The sequence below is a fragment of the Equus caballus genome, chromosome 14 (genome assembly GCF_041296265.1).
Source record: "Equus caballus isolate H_3958 breed thoroughbred chromosome 14, TB-T2T, whole genome shotgun sequence".
Taxonomy (NCBI): domain Eukaryota; kingdom Metazoa; phylum Chordata; class Mammalia; order Perissodactyla; family Equidae; genus Equus; species Equus caballus.
The window spans coordinates 54,137,106-54,159,024 of NC_091697.1; the positions used below are offsets into that span (position 1 = coordinate 54,137,106).

A 21,919-nucleotide genomic window follows, 5' to 3' on the forward strand; every position below is an offset into this window, starting at 1 on the left:
AGATGAAGTGGTGAGCTTACCTTTAGGGACTATGTTGTATGAAAAATAACTTAAAAAAAAAGTTAGACCTGTGCTCTGTGCAACAGATGGTCATGCCATGAGAGACATGTGGTGATCTAGACAGATAGGTACAGGGGCAGCAGATTGACATCACTCCTAGTGCATGTGGTCATTGAGTGAAATGGTGAGCAGAATCATCCTTTGCTATTTGAATTGTTATCCCTTGCCACCAGCCTGTGCCCTCCCTACATGCTTTTTTTAGGTTAGCTGTTAAAAGTTGAATTTGTATAAGTTAAAAGTACCTCTCTGTACTGTTATGATGTGTGATATTACTCTACTCTTCATCTGACTCTTTACTTTTAAATGGACAAAAGCCTCCTCTCCTTTCCTGTTACCTCAAGCCCTGCACTTTAGGATATATGTGTGCCTTCCTCTGAGACCACAAGCAATGATTTCATAGTTTTCATTGATCAGTTTTTATTTTGGGCACAGATGGGAAAGATGTACCCGAATTTGGAGGATTTATAGGAAGGTAAAAAAACAAATGATTGAGTCGAGTGATTTTTTTTTTTTAAGAATTAGATTTTTTAAAAGCCAAATATATCTAGTATACTGGAATAGTTATTAAATATGAGATGAAGCTGAAAAAATGAACAGATATGAAAACCAATGGTTGGGAATATGTTTATTTTAGGAATACCATATTGTGCAGCTGCAGGTGTACCAGGTATTCTGCATGGATGGCATCACCAGCCCGTGCAGCTCTGTGATGGCCCTCGTTTCTGTGCTTTGAACGCATGATTAGAACTCATTCAACTGGATCTATAGGGAATATTTGGGCTGAATATGAAGGAAAAAAATGGTATCTAAAAATTGGAAGTAGTGGGAAAATGTTTCAAAGGATATAATATAAGCAGATTCCTTGGAGTTTGTCCTTAGCTTAGCTAGAGATCCTGAAAACCAATGCCCATGCTCAGACAATATTCTTATTTTTATCACTGGGGAAATAACTCTTTCTATTAGTAGTAGTGTTATCTTTGTAAAGAAAACCCTGCAGTGTTTTGCATATTCTAAATTATGTAAGGTGGGAAAACCTGCAGTAGGAAGGTATTCTTGTAGTACTTGGTAAAGTGTTGGACACTGTGGTGCCTAGTGCTAGACTTGTATTTTAATCAGAACAGACAGGTCATTATTATGACTGAGAGTGTGCATTTGTGAAATCATTATTTTGGCACATAAGTTATCTTTAAAGCCATTCTTTGCTTTTGAAAACTTTCAAAGGGGTTAACAAACAGGTAGATTACTCACAACATCCCATGGAAAGACAAAAGTAAACTCAGCACATTTAATAATCTACCTTGGCAAGATAAAGAAAAGTGTGGGTTTTTATGAAAAGGGCACATTTTCTTTAACAAGTAAAAGTTTCAAATCATTATTGATTGATATTTATTTTAAAGGTATTACATATTCAACATTTGGCCTTATCTGATTTTTAAATTTTTATTACTAGGGTTGATATTGCTGATGATATTCTTAATGCCAGTGAAAGTAACAGAGACTATTCAGAACCTGTGGCTAGCACTAACTTAGACAATGACGTTATGCAGCAAGATTTTGTATTTGAAGATGAAGAAAATGACCAGGTAAGAAATGCAAAGATTAAAAATTCTCTGTTAGATGTGCTAGATGTACAAGTGATTGTCCATGTGTTCCTTTGACACCAGAAGCCATAGTTCAGTATACTTGCTGACACATATATTTGTCTTGGTTATAAGTCAAAAGAACATACTTTTTCTTAGGAGAGGTCAAGAACCACCATTGGGTGAGAAGTAGGTATAAAATATGTTATTTTAAAATATTTTTATGGAAAGAAACAAATTACAATGTCACTTGAGTTTGTTCGTGGTATTATGATTGAATTTTGTCCTTTTTAAAAGCTTTTGTATATTTCCTAGATTTTCTTTTGAAGAACATGGGATCTTTTCATAATTAGAGAAAATCCATGAACATCGTTTTAAAAATAACTAAATTATTTTCACTGTCACAATTGTTAATAGTAACATTCTTTTAAAAATCATTTCAATAAATGTACAAAGCAGCATTTTCTAAGACATGTTTCCAAGTTCAGTTTTGATAACACTTTTAAAAATAAACTTCCTTATCCATTAAGTATCTTTCTTTAGCATGTTTTCATTCTAAACTATAAGCTAAAGTAGGTATAATCAGGAACTTAGAGTCATGCCGACTGAGATTTGTATTCTGGCTTTGCCTCGTAATAGCGATGTGACTTTGGCCAACTCTGAGCTGCTCTTTGTTTTTTTGTAAGTAAGTTGGGGGTAATTCCTATGTTAGAGGATTATAATGAATATCAAAAGAAGTAAAAGTATAGAATTATTTTATAAACTAGAAAACGTTTCACAGAAGTTAAGCTGCTGCTGTTACTTTCACTGGACTTGGATATTGTGTGTTAATGCTATTGCTTCCACTGGTATATTAGTTAATCCTTTTTCATCTCTTCATGGTTCTTGCTTCTGTAGTGGTCTCCTTGCCCTTTCCTGGGTTACCGTTTGCTGCCTCTACTGGATCATTCCCATTAATGTAAAATATTTATACTGCTTTTTCTCCCATCTTTGGGGTAAAAACTCTCTCTTGACCCTTCATCCCACTCTAGCTACACCTCTATTTCTCTGCCTCCCTTTATAATAAAATTACCTGAATGAATCGTCTGTATCTGTTTTCTTTAATTCTTCATTCTCTCTTGGACCCACTCCAGGCAACCTTTTGCCCCTACCATTCCTCTTAAACTGCTCTTGCAAGCCACCAGTGATGCCTATTGCACATTTTACCTGACCAAAGAACACAATTTGATTCAATTAATTACTCCCACTGCCTTGATAAATTTTCTTCACTTGGCTTTCAGGATATCTCGCTCCTCTTGGTTTTTTTTCCTACTTGGCTGACTGCTCTTTCCCTTTGCTGGTTGCTTTTCTTGTTCTGAAGCTCTGAAATTTGGCGTGGCCTGGGTCCAGTTTTCAGATCATCTTATTTTCATTCACTCCCTTGGTAATCTCATTTATTCTAATGGTTTTAAATAACAACTATATGCTAAAAGTTCCAAAATTTATCTCTCTAGTCCAGACCTCTCTCTTAAACTTTATTTTATTTTTAAAATTTTTTTCTTCTTTCTTTTTTTCCTTTTGAGGAAGACTAGCCCTGAGCTAACATTTGCCGCCAATCCTCCTGTTTTTGCTGAGCTAATATCCATGCCCAACTTCCTCTACTTTATATGTGGGACGCCTGCCACAGCATGGCTTGACAAGCAGTGCGTAGGTCTGCACCCGGAATCTGAACTGGTGAACCCTGGGCCGCCGAAGCAGAATGTGTGAACCTAACTGCTGTGCCACCGGGCTGGCCCCTCTCTTGAACTTTAGATTCCTATATCTAGCTGTTACATTCAACATTTCTGCTTGAATATCTTATAAGCATCTTAAATTTAACATGCACCAAACTGAACTTGTAATCTTTTTTTTTTTTTTGAGGAAGATTATCCCTGAGCTAACTACTGCCAATCCTACTCTTTTTGCTGAGGAAGACTGGCCCTGAGCTAACATCCATACCCATCTTCCTCTACTTTATATGTGGCGTGCCTACCACAGCATGACGTGCCAAGTGGTGCCATGTCCGCACCCGGGGTCCGAACTGGCAAACCCCTGGCCGCCGAGAAGTGGAACGTGCGAACCTAACTGCTGCGCCACCAGGCCGGCCCTAGGAACTTGTAATCTTGTCAACATATTTGCTGTTCCTTTTTTCTTTAAAATCTCAGTAAAGGGCAGTTTCTCCTTCTGTAAGCACAGACCAAAAAGCCTTGGGTTATCTTTGCTTTCTTTCTCATTGCATATCCAGTCCTTTACGAAGTCCTGTTGGTTATACCTTCAAAGTTTGTCTAGAGTCTGACCACTTTTTACTGTTTCCATTGCCACTACACAGGTCTAAGCCAACATCATTTCACCTAGATTAGTGTAGCCTCTTAACTGGTTTCATGTTTGTCTCCCTGTGGCCTATTCTCAGCGCAGCAGCCAGAGTGATCCTTTTAAAATGAAAATCATGGGGCCAGCCCCATGACGTAGTGGTTAAGTTCAGTGTGTTCACTTTGGTGGCCCAGGTTTGTGGGTTTGGATCCTGGGCGTGGACCTACACTGTTCGTCAGTCATGCTGTGGCAGTGACTCACATACAAAACAGAGGAAGACTGACACAAATGTTACCTCTGGGCTAATCTTCCTCAAGTGAAAAAGAAGAGGAAGATTGGCAATGGATGTTAGCTTAGGGCAAATCTTCCTCAGCAAAAAAAGAAAAAATTTTTAAAGTTAGAAAAACAAGGAAGATTACATAATGTCAATTCTCTTCTCAGAACCTTCCAGTGCCATCTAGGTATAAAAATATAGCAATAGGCACTATGGAAACACTGACTGATAGACAGTTATGGTTGAGACAGCTTAATCTTAAGGTTCTGTCTTGATTGCTATTTGCCCAGATATCCCCATTGTTATTTCCTCATCTGATCCCACAAATCTTTCCTCAACTTTACCTTCTTAGTGAGGCCAAGTCTTCTCATGACTCTGTGTGTATTAGCAGGCTCTCCCGCTGACCCACCTCCATTCAGTCCTTGAACTTTCTGTCCTTCCCTGCCTCTTCCCCTTTGATAGTGATATCACCATTGCACATATCTTTTAAATTATTAGTTTATTGTCTGTCTCCCACCATTAAACTCTAAACTTCATGGAGGCTGAGGTTTTCATCTGTTTTGTTTATTATTGCATCCCCATTAGCTAGAACACATAGTAGGTATTTTATTTGTGGAATATATGACCAATGAATAGCACCTGGCACATAGTAGGCAACTCAGTAAATTTGTTGAATGAAATTGATATATCATTTACTTTGTTAAGAAACCTGGAAACCTTTTTTTTTAAGACATTATTTTTTAGAACAGTTTTAAGTTTACAACAAAGTTAAGAGGGAGGTACAGAGATTTCCTATATGCTCACTGCCCCTGCTCATGCATAGGCTCTTCCATTATCAACATCACTCACCAGAATGGTACATTTTTTTTACCAGGAATGAACCTACATTGATATATAATCACTTAGAGTTTAGTTTACCTTAGTAAACTCATGTGCATTTCATGGCTTTGGATAAATGTATTAATGACATATGTTCATCATTATAATATCATACCAAGTTTTTTGACTGCCCTAAAAATCCTCCGTGCTCTGCCTGTTTGCTCCACTGCTGGCAGGCACCCCTAGCAACCACTGATCTTGTCATTGTCTTCATAGTTTTGCCTTTTCCAGAATATCATATAGTTGGGATGTCATATAGTATAGCCTTTTCAGATTGGCTTCATTCACTTAGTAATATGCATTTAAGGTTCCTCCATGTTTTTTCATGGCTTGGTAGCTCATTTCTTTTCAGTGCTGAATGCTATTTCATTGTCTGGATGTACCACAGATTATTTATTCATTTACCCTACTGAAGGACATCTTGGTTGCTTCCAAGTTTTGGCAGTTCCGAATAATGCTGGTATAAACATATGTGTGCAGGTTTTTGCGTAGATGTAAATTTTTAACTCCTTTGGGTAAATACCAAGGAGCATAATGGGTAGATCATATGGCACGAGTTTTGTAAGAAACTGCCAACTGTCTTCCAAAATGGCTGTACCCTTTTGCATTCCCACCATCAGTGTATGAGTGATCCTATTGCTATGTAAGCTTGTCAGCATTTGGTGGTGTCAGTGTTCTGGATTTTGGCAGTTCTCGTAGGTATGTAGTAGTATCTTGTTGTAATTTGCATTTCCCTGATATGTGATGTGGAGTGTCTTTTCATATGCTTATTTTCCCTTTCATATGCAAGGATGTTTATCTTTGGTGGGGTGTCTGTTAAGGTCTTTGGCCCATTTTTAAATTGGGTTGTTTGTTTTTTTATTGTTGAATTTTAAAAGTTCCTTGTATATTTTGTATAACAGTCCTTTATCAGATGTGTCCTTTGTAAATATTTTCTCCCAATCTGTGGCTTGTCTTCTGATTCTCTTGATAATGAATTTTGCCGACCAGAAGTTTTTACTTTTAATGAAGTCCAGTTTATCAGTTCTTTCTTTCATGGCTTATCTTTGGCAGTGTATCTGAAAAGGCATCACCATACCTGAAATCATCTAGGTTTTTTTCTATGTTATATTCTAGGAGTTTTATAGTTTCATGGTTTACATTTAGGTCTGTGATCCATTTTGAATTAAATTTTGTGAAAGGTTTAAGGTCTGTGTCCAGATGGATTCTTTTGCATGTGGATGTCTAGTTGTTATCAGCACCATTTGTTGAAGAGACTGTCTTTGTTCAATTGTATTGCCTTTGCTCCTTTGTCAAAGATCAGTTGACTGTATTTGTGGAGGACTATTTCTGGGCTCTCTCTTCTGTTTGGTTGATCTTTTTGTCTAGTTTTTTGTCAGTACTGCACTGTCTGATTACTATCACTTTATAGTAATTTTTGATGTCAGGTAGCATCCATCTCCAACTTTGTTCTTCTCCTTCAATATTGTATTGGCTATTCTGGGTCTTTTGCCTCCCCATATAAACTTTAGAATCAGTTTATTGATATCCATAAACAACTTGCTGGAATTTTAATTGAGGTTGCATTGAGTCTGTACATCAAATTGGGAAGAACTGATGTCTTGACAATATGGAATCTTCCTGTCTGTGAACATGGAATATCTCTCCATCTGTTTAGTTCTTTCATTTTGTTCATCAGAGTTCTGTAGTTTTCCTCATGTACATCTATTTGTTAGACTTATAGCCAAATATTTCATTTTTTTGCATACTAATGTAAATGGTGTGTTTTTAATTTTAAAATCCACTTTTTCATTGTTGGTATATAGGAAGGCAATTGACTTTTGTTTATTAACCTTGTATACTGCACTCTTGCTATAATCACTTTGTAATTCCAGGGGTTTTTGGCGTCTATTCTTTCATATTTTCTACATAGACAATCAATATCATATGTGAAAAAAGATGTTTTATGTCTTCCTTTCCAATCTGTATGTGTTGTATTTCCTTCTCTTGCTTTATTGCATTAGCAAGGACTTCTAATACAGTATAGAAAAGGAGTGGAGAGAAGGAGACATACTTGCTTTCTATTTCATCTTACAAGGCTTCAAGTGGGAAAGTGGGACAGGTTCAAGTTTCTCACCATTAAATATGATAGCTGTAGGGTTTTTTTGTAGACAGTCTTTATCAAGCTGAAAAGGTTCCCCTCTGTTTCTAGCTTACTAAGAGTTTTTGTCATGAATGGGTGTTAAATGGTTTGTCAAATGCTTTTTCTGCGTTTATTGAGAAGATTGTGTGATTATTTTTTAGTCTGTTGATGATGGATTATATTAATTGATTTTCAAATGTCGAACCAGCCTTGCATACTTGTATATAATTCTTTTTATACTGTTTTGGATTCAGTTAGCTAAAATTTTGTTGAGGATTTTTGCATCTATGTTCATGAGAGATATTGGTCTGTCGTTTTCTTGTAATGTCTTTGTCTGGTTTTGGGATTAGGGGAATGCTGGCCTCATAGAATGAGTTAGGAAGTATTCTCTCTGCTTCTATCCTCTGAAAGAGATTGTAGAGAATTGATATTTCTTTTTTAAATGTTTGGTAGAATTCACCAGTGAACCCATCTGGGCCTGGTGCTTTCTGTTTTGGAATGTTATTAACTATTGATTGAAGTTATTTAATAATATGTGCCTATTCAGATTATCTGATTCTCGTGTGAGCTTTTACAGATTGTGTCTTTCAAGGAATTGGTCCATTTCATCTACGTTATCAAATTTGTGGGCATAGAGTTGTTCCTAGTATTCCTTTATTATTCTTTTAATGTCCCTGGGATCTGTAGTGATGTCTCCTCTTTCATTTCTTATATTAGTGATTTGTGTCCTTTCTCACTACTTCTTAGCTAGCTTGGCTAGAGGCTTATCAAATTTATTGATCTTTTCAAAGAACCAGCTTTGGATTTTGCTGATTTTCTCTATTGATTTCCTATTTTCAGTTTCATTGATTTCTGCTCTAATTCTTATTGTTTCTTTTCATCTCTTTGGATTTAATTTGCTCTTCTTTTTCTAGTTTCTTGAGATGGAAACTTAGATTATTGATTTTAGATCTTTATTCTTTTCTAATGTGTGCATTCAGTGCTATAATCTCCCTCTAAGCATCGCTTCAGGCATCCCACAACTTTTGGAAAGTTGTGTTTTCATTTTCATTTAGTTCAAAATATTTTTAAATTTCTCTTGAGATTTATTCTTTGACCCATGTGCTGTTTAGAGGTGTGTTGTTTAATCTCCACTTATTTTTGGATTTTCTAGTTATCTTTCTGTTACTTGTTCCTAGTTTAATTCTATTGTGTTCTGGAATTAATTCTTTTTAAAATTGGTTTTAGGAAAACTTTGTGGATGACGGCTTCTTGACCTTGAAAAGAAGGCCAGCTAAGATGCAGACTGATTTTCTTGTTGTTTGAATAAGTCACTTCAGTTCAGCATATGTTTACTTAATGAATGTAATGTGTAATACCTGGTTACTTGGAAATATAAACAGAAAAACACCAGATTTAGGTTTTCATTGACTTGATAATCTAGATTATAAATGTACAGTGTATAATACAGAATATAACTAATGCAGTTAGAGGTAGAAATGAAGTACTATAGTTTTACAGAAGAGAGGAAAGAACTTCTGGCCAGGGAAATTATGGAAGGCTTCTTGGAAGGAGACAGTTTTGAATTTGGCCTTTTAGAGTGGGTTCAATTTTGTTAGGGATTTGTGAAAGAGACTAAAAGAACAGTACGAGTAAAAATTACAGGGAAATGTTGCATGTTAGTGAAATAGTGCTAGACATAGTGTTCAGGGTATTATGGGAGGGTATGTTGTGAAAGATAATTCTGGAAACTTTACCAGATTTGGTTTATGTGTAAAGGCTGAAACACTATCTTAAGAATTGTAAATTTTCTTAATAGAAGGAACTTAAAGAAGACTTTGAAGCAAAGGGAATGTATAACCAGATCTGTATTTTAGGAAGAAGGCTGTTGCATTAGAAATATAGAAAATAGACTGTAGGGAAGATTAAGATGTAGGTATAACAGTCAGTAGGTTTTTGTACTAGGTTTAGTGAGATCTTAATGAAAGGTCTGAACTACAGGCACTAGGAAAAGAATGGAGGATAAAGAAAATTCCACAGGTGATTTAGCTGTAAACTTGGGTAAGAAGGATGCTAGGAAGGTGGAAAAGAGGTTGGTTTTGCATCACTAGGATATCAAGGTGGGTAAGAAACAAAAATTTGGGTCTTGTTCTTTGCCTGGTGGTGGGTGCTCTTTTACCTGTGAATGAATGGAATTGCCGAAGAAGTGATTTGAACAAGAGAAAAAAAGGGGATTGAGAGAAGCCTTGGGGAACATCTATATTCTAGGGCTGTAGAAGAGAAAGTAGCCATGGCCATAGAAGTTGGTAATGTCAAAAAGAGTGGGTTTTTTTCTAAGTCTGAAATTCTGTCAAAATAGTTAAAAGAAAAAGAAGGGATGGGAGGCAAATGTGCAGAAATAAAATAACAAGAGTAAGTTAAATTTTTATTTGCTTGCTAATGAGGTTAAAAGTCTAATTAGTGTTTGGTTTTTTTGCCCCTTTGCATCACCATTGAACAAAAAAATAAAAAATACCCAGGAATAGTATATTTAATGCTGCAGAGGGTAAGGTGAGATAGGCAGTCTAATACACAGACGTTAGGAGTATAAACCACTACAGACTTTCTTAAAATCATGTTGACAATAAGAACAAAAGACATTAAAAACTTTTACTTAGAAATTTCAAAATCTAGGATTACATCCTAAGAAAGTACACACAAATCAGAGATATATGCAAAGATTTGTCTCCTAGAGTTCTTATTAAGGGTTTATTTGCAGTAGAAAAAATGGCAACCAGTAAAAATTTTCATTAACTGGGAGATGGTCAAATAAATCATGGTATATCCATATAATGGGATATTGTTGAGGCATCAAAAATTATGTTTTAAAGGCCTGAGGAATAGTCATGATATAAAGTTATATTGAAAAATCCAAGTGTGGATTGGATAGTAGAACTAATGCAGTCCCAATTTGTGTAATATTGACACATAATCAAAGGAAATGTGGCAGAATATTTACACTGGCCATCTTTGGCTGATAGGATTGTGGGTGATTTTACGTTTTTCCATATACTCTGAAATTTAAGTTTCTGACTTTCTGTTCATTTTTAATCAAGTAATTTAAAATTAATTTCTATTAAAATTCATTGGATTTGGTGATGCAACTTACTCATAAAGCAAGAGGAACTTTGGTAGGATAGTGGATTTCAAGGAAGAAGACAGATATTAAGGGTTGGGGAATGAGTATCAAATGAGTAGGTAGAAGCAGCAAAGTGCCTTTTGGACAAATTTTGCATTGAAAATAAAAGAACAATTGAGGCAGTCTAGTGTGGAGAAGTTTTTGCATTGTTTTTTCTGTGTTTTTCTTTCTGTAGGAAGGAAGGAAATTTGAGGATGTTGGATGGGAATCAGTCACTAATAGGGAGAGAGAGGAAAATGTCAGTAAAACAGGATAATTAATGGAGGCAAGATGATTCAGGACATAGATTGAGTGACTGATGCTACATAGGAAAAGCTGCTTTTAATCCTTAATTGAAGAGATAGAGAATATTTTTGAAGTGGGAGGAGTTTGGGGGACTTATTCCAGATGTTTTTGACCACTTTAAAGTGAAATGCCTCATCTGCAGAGGATGAGGAGATAGGAATAGGGTTTGGGGTTTGATGAACCTGGTAAAGTTTTATAAGAGCCTCCATGGAGAGAAATCAAGTAGATCAGAGATCAAGTAGAAGTGAGTCAGTAGTACTTGAATAACAGTAGACGTCTAGCTGAAGTTTGATGGCATGTTTATAGTGAGCCAACTCAAGCAAGCTTACGTATGTGACAGTATCTTGTAGTAGTTGCCTAGAGGACATAAAGCTGACCATTAACTTGTTCCACATTGGTAAGAGTATTGATAAAAAAGTTTTGAAATAGTTGGCCAGAGGTGCAGAGTACAAGTTCAGTGGGTTGGAAACTTGAAATGAGGCCTTAAAGCTGGTTCAGTAGAAGTGAGCAAAGTGAAAAAGTTGCCAGAAGAGGGGAATATGAGTTGGAAAAGATAGGTGACGTGGCATGATTCAGGTGACTTAGATAGAAAGTAAGTAGAGTCCAGAGAATTTGTAAGGCTGGTTAGAGTAGGTGTCAGCAAACTTTTCCCTGAAGGGCTGGATGGTAAATATTTTAGGCTTTGTGAGCCTTACAGTCTGTCATAACTATTTAACAGTGCTGTTGTAGCATGAAAGCATAAAAAAACCCTTTACTTATGGGTGACCTCAGCATCATGGCGGAGTGAGCTTTTCTGGTAATCTCTCCCTTCCATCATACAACGACAAAGACATTCATACTCCAACAGAGGACATCCACACAACACAAAAAAGGTCTGAGAGACCCATGCAGCCATATGACAGAGGGTGGAGAGGCTGGAGCCCCCCTCACAGGAGGTGGGTAAGCGGAAACTTTGATCCCTCCTCTAAAGACTGTGATCTGGGACAGTGAGAGCCCTCCGAGAGGGAAGGAGAGGGGCTGTTCATTGGCAGGAACATCAAGGATCCCTAAGGGCCCTTGCAGCCTAGAGGGAAGCCCTCTACCGAAGTGAAAGCTTTCGCAGGAGATGACCTCATCAAACCAACACCTCAGGAGAGCAGATAGCGGGAGCAGAGCGAGAAAACCCCAAGAGCGTGCAGGAGAAAGCACCCCTCCTCCCACCTGCCCTGCACATGCTCCAGCACCTGGCATCTTGGCAGAAGGCAGAGGGCTCAGAATACGCAGCTCTTGACCGCCCCCACCCAGTGGCAACAGGTGGTAACTGCGACCAAATAATACCAGGATGCCTAAAAGCAGAGCCATGCTCTCTAGCAATATCAAGCATTATATTAAATCTCCAGACCAGAGAGAAAATGACAAGTACCCAGAAATCAGTTCTGAGAACACACAAATATATAATCTATGTGACAAATAGTTCAAAATAGCTATCATCAAAAAACTCAACGAGTTAAAAGAGAATGTAGAGAAATAATTCAACGAGTTCAGGAGCTACTTCACGAAGAAGATTGAAACTATAAAGAATCAATCAGAAATATTAGAGATGAAAGACACAGTGTAAGAAATAAAACAAAATATGGATTCCTTGAACGCTCGAGCAGACACCATTGAGGAGTGTATCAGCATAATTGAAGATAGACAGGTTGAAATGCTCCAGATAGAGGAAGAGAGAGAACTAAGACTAAAAAGAAATGAAGAAAGTCTCCAAGAAGTATCCGACTCAATTAGGAAATGCAACATAAGAATTATAGGTATTCAAGAAGGAGAAGGGAGCAGGAAGCTTGTTCCCAGATATAATAGCAGAGAACTTCCCAAACCCAGGGAAGGAGATGGAAATCCGTGTGGAAGAGGATACCAGATCTCCTAAATATGTCAGTGTAAAAAGATCTTTGTCAAGGCATATAGTAATGTAACTGGCAAAAGTGAATGACAAAGAAAGACTACTAAGGGCAAGAAGGCAGAAGAAAATAACCAACAAAGGAACCCCTATCAGGCTTTCAGTGGATTTCTCTGCAGAAACCTTACAGGCTAGGAGAGAATGGAATGACGTATTCAAATCTTTGAAGGACAAAAACTTTCAGCCAAGAATACTCTATCCAGTGAAAATAACCTTTAGATGTGTTGGATAAATGAAAACTTTCCCAGACAAACAAAAGCTAAGGGAATTTATTACTGCGAGGACGCCCCCTCCAATGAAATCCTCAAGAAGGCCCCTCATACATGGGGAAAAAAAAAGGGGAAAAAGCGGGGGCTGGCCCCGTGGTCGAGTGGTTAGGTTCTCGCACTCCACTGCAGGCGGCCCAGTGTTTCGTTGGTTCGAATCCTGGGCACAGACATGGCACTGCTCATCAAACCACGCTGAGGCAGTGTCCCACATGCCACAACTAGAAGGACCCACAACGAAGAATATACAACTATGTACTGGGGAGCTTTGGGGAGAAAAAGGAAAAAAATAAAATCTTTAGGAAAAAAAAGGGAAAAAGGGATTACAAAGTATGGCTAAGGAGATAAATAGGTAGACAGAATCACAACAGGTTAGAAAATACTCAAGTATAGCATTAAAGATAAAGGGAAGGAAAACACCAAAAACAAAGATAATCTTGTCATTTTAACCACAATCTGACAACACAAGATGGAGTAAGATGTGAGAAAAACAACTTAGGAGGGGAAGAGAAAGGGGACTGAATTGGTTTAAGGAAATAAGAGGCCATCAGAAAACAGACTATCTTATCTACGAGATTTTGCATACAAACCTCATGGTAACCACTAAACAAAAAAGCAGAGCAGAGACACAAATAATAAATAAGGAGAAAACTAAGAACCCCACCATAAAAAACTACATAATTCAATTGGTATACCAAAATACACAGGACGAGAAACAAAGGAAATGCAGGAGAACCGGAAAATGAGTGATAAAATGGTAGCATTAAGCCTGCAAATATCAGTAATCAACCTAAATGTAAATGTGTTGACTTCTCCAGTAAAAAGACACAGAGTGGTGAGATGGGTTAAAGAACAGGACCCAACAACATGCTGCCTCCAGGAAACACATCTCAGCTCCAACAACAAACACAGGCTCAGAGTGAAGGGATGGAAAACAGTACTCCAAGCTGATGGCAAACAAAAGAAAGCAGGTGTTGCAATACTTAATGTCAGACAAAGTAGACTTCAAGATAAGACAGGTAAAGAGAGACAAACAGGGGCAGTATATAATGATCAAAGAGACACTCCATCAAGAAGACATAACACTTATAAATGTCAATGCACCCAACACAGGAGCACCGAAATACATAAAGCAACTGTTAACAAACCTGAAAGGAGATATTAATAATAACACAATAATAGTAGGGGACCTCAACACTCCACTCACATCAATGGATAGATCATCCAGACAGAAAATCAACAATGAAACAGTGGAATTAAATGAAAAGCTAGACCAGTTGTACTTAATAGATATATATAGAACACTCCATCCAACACAGCAGAATACACATTCTTCTCAAGTGCGCATGGAACAGTCTCAAGGATAGACCATATGTTGGGAAACAAGGCAAGCTTCAATAAATTTAAGAAATTGAAATAATAACAATCATCTTTTTCCGATCACAATCCTATGAAGCTAGAAATTAATTGCAAGAAAAAAGCTGAGAAAGGGACAAGGATGTGGAGACTAAACGACATGCTATTGAACAACCAATGGATCACTGAAGAAATTCAAGGAGAAATCAAACAATATCTGGAGACAAATGAAAATGAACACATATCATACCAACTCGGATGCAGCCAAAGCCATATTGAAGGAAATTCATTGCAATACAGGCTCACCTTAACAAACAAGAAAAATCCCAAATAAGCAATCTCAAATTGCACCTAACTGAATTAGAAGAAGAACAAACAAAACCCAAAGTTAGCAGAAGGAGAAAAATAATAAAAATCAGAGCAGAAATAAATGCTATTGAAACAAAAAGGCAGTAGACAGTATCAATGAAACAAAGAACTGGTTCTTTGAGAAGGTAAATAAAATTGACAAACCCTTAGCCAGACTCACTAAGAAAAAAAGAGAAAAAGCTCAGATAAATAAAATTAGAAACAAAAGAGGAGAAATAACAACAGATACCACAGAAAAATGGGTTATAAGAGAATACTATGAAAAACTATATGCCAACAAAATGGACAATCTAGAGGAAATGGATAAATTCTGAAATTCTTACAACCTCCCAAAGCTGAATCAAGAAGAAACAGATAATCTGAATAGGCCAATCACAAGTAAAGAGATTGAAACAGCAATCAAAAGCATCCCAAAGAATAAAAGCCTAGGACCAGATGGCTTCCCTGGGGAATTCTACTAAGCTTTTGGAGAGGACTTAATACCTGTCCTCCTCAAGCTATTCCAAAAAATTAGGGAATGCTTCCTAACACATTCTATGAAGCCAGCATCACTCTGATACCAAAGCCTGACAAGGACAACACAAAAAAGGACAACTACAGGCCAATGTCCCTGATGAACATAGATGCAAAAATCCTCAACCAAATATTGGCAAACCGAGTACAGCAATACATCAAAAAGACCATACATCGTGTCCAAGTGGGATTTACACCAGGGACACAGGGATGGTTCAACATCCGCAAATCAATGTGATACACCACATTAACAAAATGAGGAATAAAAAACCACATGATCATCTCAGTAGATGCAGAGAAAGCATTTGACAAGATCCAACAACCATTTGTGATAAAAACTGTTAACAAAATGGGGATAGAAGGAAATTACCTCAAGATAATAAAGGCCGTATGTGACAAACCCACAGCCAACATCATATTTAATGGGGAAAAACTGAACACCATCCCTCTGAGAACAGGAACAAGACAAGGATGCCCACTATCACCACTCTTATTCAACATAGTACGGGAGGTTTTGGCCAGGGCAATTAGGCAAGAGAAAAGAATAAAAGGAATCCAAATAGGTAGTGAAGAAGTAAAAGTCTCACTGTTTGCAGATGACATGATCTTATATATAGAAAACCCCAAAGAATTCATCAGAAAACTATTAGAAATAACAACTACAGCAAAGTTGGGGGTACAAAATTAACCTACAAAAAATCAGTTGCATTTCTGTACTCTAAGAACAAACTTACAGAAAGAGATCTCAAGAATACAATTCCATTTACAATGGTAACAAAAAGAATAAAGTACCTAGGAATAAATTTAACCAAGGAGGTGAAGGACTTACACAATGAAAACTGTAAGACATTACTGAAAGAAATAGATAATGACAAAGATGGAAAGAGATTCCATGCACACAGATTGGAAGAATAAACATAGTTAAAATGTCCATACTACCCAAAGCAATCTACAGATTCAGTGCAGTCCCAATCAGGATCCCAATGACATTCTTCACGGAAGTAGAGCAAAGAATCCTAAAATTCATATGGGGCGACCAAAGACCCCGATTTGCTAAAGCAATCCTGAGAAAAAAGAACAAAGCTTGAGGCATCACAATCCCTGACTTCAAAATGTACTACAAAGCCATAGTGATCAAAACAGCATGGTACTTGTATAAAAACAGGCACACAGATCAATGGAACAGAACTGAAAGCCCAGGAATAAAACCGCACATCTACGGACAGCTAAGCTTCGACAAAGATGCCAAGAACATACAATGGAGAAAAGACAGTTTCTTCAATAAATGGTGTTGGGCAGACTGGACAGCCACATGCAAAAGAATGAAGGTAGACCATTATCTCACGCCATACACAAAAATAAACTCAAAATGGATCAAAGACTTGAAGATAAGTCTTGAAACCATAAAACTCCTGAAAGATAATATAGGTAGTATACTCTTTGATATTGAACTTAGAAGGATCTTTTCGCATACCATGACTTTTCAGACAAGGGAAACAAAAGAAAAAATAAAAAAGTGAGACTTCATCAGGATAAAGAGCTTCTGCAAGGCAAAAGAAACTAGGATTGAAGCAAAAAGACAACCCACCAATTGGGAGAAAATATTTGCAATTCATATATCTGATAAGGGGTTAATCTCCATAATATATAAGGAACTCACACAACTGAACAGCAGAAAAACAAACAGCCCGATCAAAAAATGGGCAGAGGATATGAACAGACATTTTTCCAAAGAAGATATACAGATGGCCAATAAACACATGAAAAGATGTTCAACATCACTAATCATCAGGGAAATGCAAATCAAAACTATACTAAGATACCATCTTAGACCTGTTAAAACAGCTATAAGCACTAAGACTAAAAATAACAAATGGAGAGGGTGTGGGGAAAAGGAAATCCTCATACACTGCTGGTGGGACTAGAAAGTGGTGCAGCCACTATGGAAAACAGTATGGAGATTCCTCAAAAAACTAAAAATAGAACTACCATGCGACCCAGCTATCCCATTACCGAGTATCTACCCAAACAACTTAAAAACAACAATCCAAAGTAATATATATACCCCTATGTTCATTGCAGCACTGTTCACAATAGCCAGGGCATGGAAACAATCCAAGTGCCCATCGACTGATGACTGGATAAGAAGATGTGGCATATATACACAATGGAATACTACTCAGCCATAAAAAAGACAAAATCATCCCATTTGCAACAACATGGATAGACCTGGAGGGAATTATGCTAAGCAAAATAAGCCAGACTGAGGAAGACAAACACCAGATGATTTCACTCATATGTGAAGTATAAACAAACACATGGACAAAGAGTCAGTGGTTACCAGGGGAAAGGGGGCTGGGGGATGGGCACAGGAGGTGAAGGGGAGCACTTATGTGGTGACAGACAAGAAATAATGTACAACTGAAATTTCACAATGATGTAAACTACCATGAACTCAATTTAAAAGAACTTTACTTATGGACACTGAAATTTGAATTTCCTACAATTTTTAAGTCATAAAATATTATTTTTGTTTTGATTTTCCCCCCTCCCAACCATTTAAAAATGGTAAAAACAATTCTTAGCTTACTGACCATGAGAAACATGGCAGCGGGCTGGATTTGGCTATAGTTTGCTGACCCTTGGGCTAGAATATTGTAAAGAAGTCATATATCTTTTCAAGTTCGGGGTTTTTTTTCCTTCAGATAAATTCCCAGAAGTGGAATTACTGGTAATCATATGGTAGTTCTATTAATATTTTGAGGAATCTCCATACTGTTTTCCATAGTGGCTGCACCAATTTACATTCCCACCAATGGTATTCAAGTGTTCCCTTTCTCCACACCCTTGCCAACATCTGTTAGGTCTTGTCTTTTTGACGAGAGCCATTCTGACACATGTGAGGTGATATGTCATTGTTTCGATTTGCATTTCCTTGATGATTAGTGATGTTGAACATCTTTTCATGTACCCATTGACTATCTGTATATCTTCTTTAGAAAAATGTCTGTTCAGATCCTGTGCCTGTTCTTTAATTAGATTGTTTTTTGCTATTGGATTGTATGAGGTCTTTATGTATTTGGATATTAACCCCTTCTCAGATATATAATTTGCTAATATTTTTCTCCCATTTCATAGGTTGCCTTTTCGTTTTGTTGATGGTTTACTTTGCTCTGGAGACCTTATCAGTTTTGACCACATTAAGTCAATGGAAGAAACTGGGCTAGATTGAAGTATTTAATATATTATTTAGTAGGGGTTTGCTAAGCAAATAAAATGTGCAGAATGGAGTGGGGATATTTAGCCTATTTAAAGGAAGTAATTAGCATGCTTGAGCAAAATTAGTTGGGTGGGGATGGGAAGATGTAGAACTAAGCAATGTGGAAACACCAATTATGGATGGCTAAGGAATAGGTGGAGACCAGAGAAATTACTGGAAATGCCCATTAGGCTTTAATTAGCTCCTGACCGCCCCATAGACATTGGCAGTATGATTGTGCTGCTCCTGCTGCTGCTCCCACTTCTGCTGCCACCACCACCACCAGAGCTCTCTTGCTTGCCTGACTTGAGACCACAGTGCTTTGACCTCCTTTTGAGGACCCTGATGTTTCTGAAGAAGGGAGAGGAGAAAGTATGGGCTATTTTTCTAGTTGACAGTTTTTAAAAAACAAGCTCTTCTCTACCCATATACGAAGAAATGAGTGTTTTTTTCTAGTATAAATTCTGAGGAAGTAAAATTTCTTCAAGTAATGAAACATTTAAATTTCTAAAGAAAGTATTATATATTTACATGTTTGTTACATTGAAATCTGGCCATATTCTAACCTGACTCTAATAACTGTTATATGTCATTGTACTGGGGCATAATATAGAGCAAAAGTCTGTACCTGACTCCACATTTCATCTGCCGTCTTCACTGCTGGGCTGTCAGCTTTTACTTCTGCACTGCATCTTTTATATTGCCTCCAAGTGCCTTTCTGTTTACTGCTTTTCACTATTTGTTTAAGAATTCTATTGCTAAATCTGGCTGGAGGGTATTAGTTATATCAGTCTTTATACTTTGTTTCAGTTATTTCATACTAAAAAAAACCACAGGTGAAAGAGTTGGTGAGCTAATACTATGCTTTTATAATAGAGCTTTATAGTTTTTCTTGTAAGCTATTTCTTTTGATTCAGTGTAAGAAGGGCAAGTAAATGATTGTTATTCTATTTGTGATGAGGAAAGTAGAGCTGGGGCTTGAATTTGATTCTTTGTGTAAAATATCAACACTGATTTTAAATATTGGATCTGGGTAATGATTATTTCATATGCTCAGAGGCCTTCATATTTAAGAACGTAAAGCTATATTCCAGAGCATAAAGATTGCTGAAGTCTGATTTCTAGGTCAGTGGTTCTCACGCTTTGGGTCTTTATACTCTTAAAAATTATTCAGGATCCGCAAAAGCTTTGGTTTGCATATAAATTTTTGCCATATTAGAAATTAAAACTGAGAAATTAAAAAATGCTTTTGAATTCACTTAAATATCACAGTAAGCTCACTCAACATAACATAAATAAGATTGCTTTTTTCCTTAGTAAAAAGCAGCTATTTTTTTCAAAGTGTTCTCAACTCTATATTTCTTTTCTTTATTTTGTTGAGGTCATATTGGCTTTTAACATTATGTAAATTTCAGGTGTACATTATTATATTTCAGTTTCTATATAGATTGTGTTGTGTTCACCAGTGTCTAGTTTTTATCTGTCACCCTACACATGTGCCCCTTTACCCCTTTTGCCCTCCCCCCACTCCCTTTTCCTCTAGTAACCACTAATCTGTTCTCCTTAACTATGTGTTTATCTTCTATGTATGAGTGAAATCATGCAGTATTTGTCTTACTCTGTCTGACTTACTTCACTTAGCATAGTACCCTCAGGGCCCATCCATGTTGTTGCAAATGGCATGATTTTGTCTTTTTTTTTTATGGCTGAGAGGTATTCCATTGTGTGTATATGTATGTATGTATGTATATATCTATATATACACACACCACATCTTCTTTATCCATTCATCCATTGGTGGGCACTTGAGTTGCTTCCACATCTTGGCTATTGTGAATAGATGTTGTGATGAATATAGTGGGGCATAAATCTTTTTGAGTTGTTGATTTCATATTCTTTGGATAAATACCCAGTAGTCGGATAGCTGGATTAATATGGTATTTCTATTTTTAGCTTTTTGAGTAGTCTTCATGCTGTTTTCTATAGTGGCTGCACCAGTTTGCATTCCCATCAGCAGTGTCTGAGGGTTCCCTTTTCTCCACATCCTCTTCAACATTTGTTATGTCTTCTTTTGTTAATTATGGCCATTCTTATGGGTATGAGGTGGTATCTCATTGTAGTTTTAATTTAATTTCCCTAATAATTAATGATATTGAACATCTTTGCATGTGCCTATTGGCCATCTGTATGTCTTCTTTGGAAAAATGTCTGTTCATATCCTCTGCCCATTTTTTGATTGGATTGTTCACTTTTTGGTTGTTGAGTTGTGTGAGCTCTTTAGCTTTATATATTTTGGAAATTAACCCCTTATCGGATATATGATTTGCAAGTATTTTCTCCCAGTTGGTGGATTGTCTTTTCATTTTGTTGATGGTTTCCTTTGCTCTGCAGAAGCCTTTTAATCTGATGGAGTCCCATTTGTTTATTTTTTTTGTTTCCCTTGCCTGAGTAGACATGGTATTCAAAAAGATACTAAGACCCATGTCAAAGAGTGTACTACCTATATTTTTTTCGGAGAGTTTTATGGTTTCAGGTCTTAAATTCAAGTCCTTAATTCATTTTGAGTTCATTTTTTGTGTATGGAGTAAGGTAACGGTTTGCTTTCATTCTTTTGCATGTGGCCATCCAGTTTTCCCAAGACCATTTATTGAAAAGACTTTCCTTTCTCCGTTGTATGTTCTTGGCTCCTTTGTCAAAGATTAGCTGTCCATAGATGTGTGGTTTTATTTCTGGGCTCTCAATTCTGTTCCATTGGTCTATGTGTCTGTTTTGGTGCCAGTACCATGCTGTTTTGATTACTGTAGCTTTGTACTATAATTTGAATTCAGGGAGTGTGATACCTCCAACTTCCTTCTTTTTTCTCAGGATCGGTTTGTTTATTGAGGGTCTTTTGTTGTTCTATATATATTTTAGGATTCTTTGTTCTATTTCTGTGAAGAATATCATTGGGATTGCACTGATCTGTAGATTGCTTTAGGTAATAGGGACATTTTAACTATGTTTATTCTTCCAGTCCATGAGCATGGAATATCTTTCCATTGCTTTATGTTTTCTTTGATTTCTTTTGGTAATGTGTTAGAGTTTTATAGTTTTCAGTGTATAGGTCTTTCACCTCCTTGGTTAAGTTTATTCCTAGGTATTTTATTCTTTTTTGTTGCGATTGTAAATGGGATTCTATTCTTGACTTCTCTTTCTGCTAGTTCGTTATTGGTGTATAGAAATGCAACTAATTTTTGTGTGTTGATTTTGTATCCTGCAGCTTTACTGTATTTGTTGATTATTTCTAATAGGTTTTTGGTGGATTCTTTAGGGTTTCCTATGTATAGAATCATGTCTTCTACAAATAATGAGAGTTTCACTTCTTCCTTTCCAATTTGGATCCCTTTTCTTTCTTTTTTTTTTTTTCCTAATTCCTCTGGCTAAAACTTCCAGTACTTTGTTGAATAAGAGCGGCGAGAGTGAACATCCTTGTCTTGTTCCTGTTCTCAGAGGAATGGCTTTCAGTTTTTCATTGTTGAATATGATGTTGGCTGTGGCT

General features: G+C 36.8%; 1 protein-coding gene across 50 annotated transcripts in view; it reads left to right on the forward strand.

Moving 5' to 3' along the window:
- Positions 1-21,919, forward strand: part of FAM13B (family with sequence similarity 13 member B) — a 115,438-nt gene that overhangs the window by 62,134 nt on the left and 31,385 nt on the right. For all 50 annotated transcript variants that reach the window (XM_070234255.1, XM_070234234.1, XM_070234249.1 and 47 more), the window contains one exon: positions 1,511-1,643. In XM_070234255.1, coding sequence (XP_070090356.1) covers positions 1,511-1,643 — 133 coding nt within the window. The remainder of the gene's footprint in view (positions 1-1,510; positions 1,644-21,919) is intronic.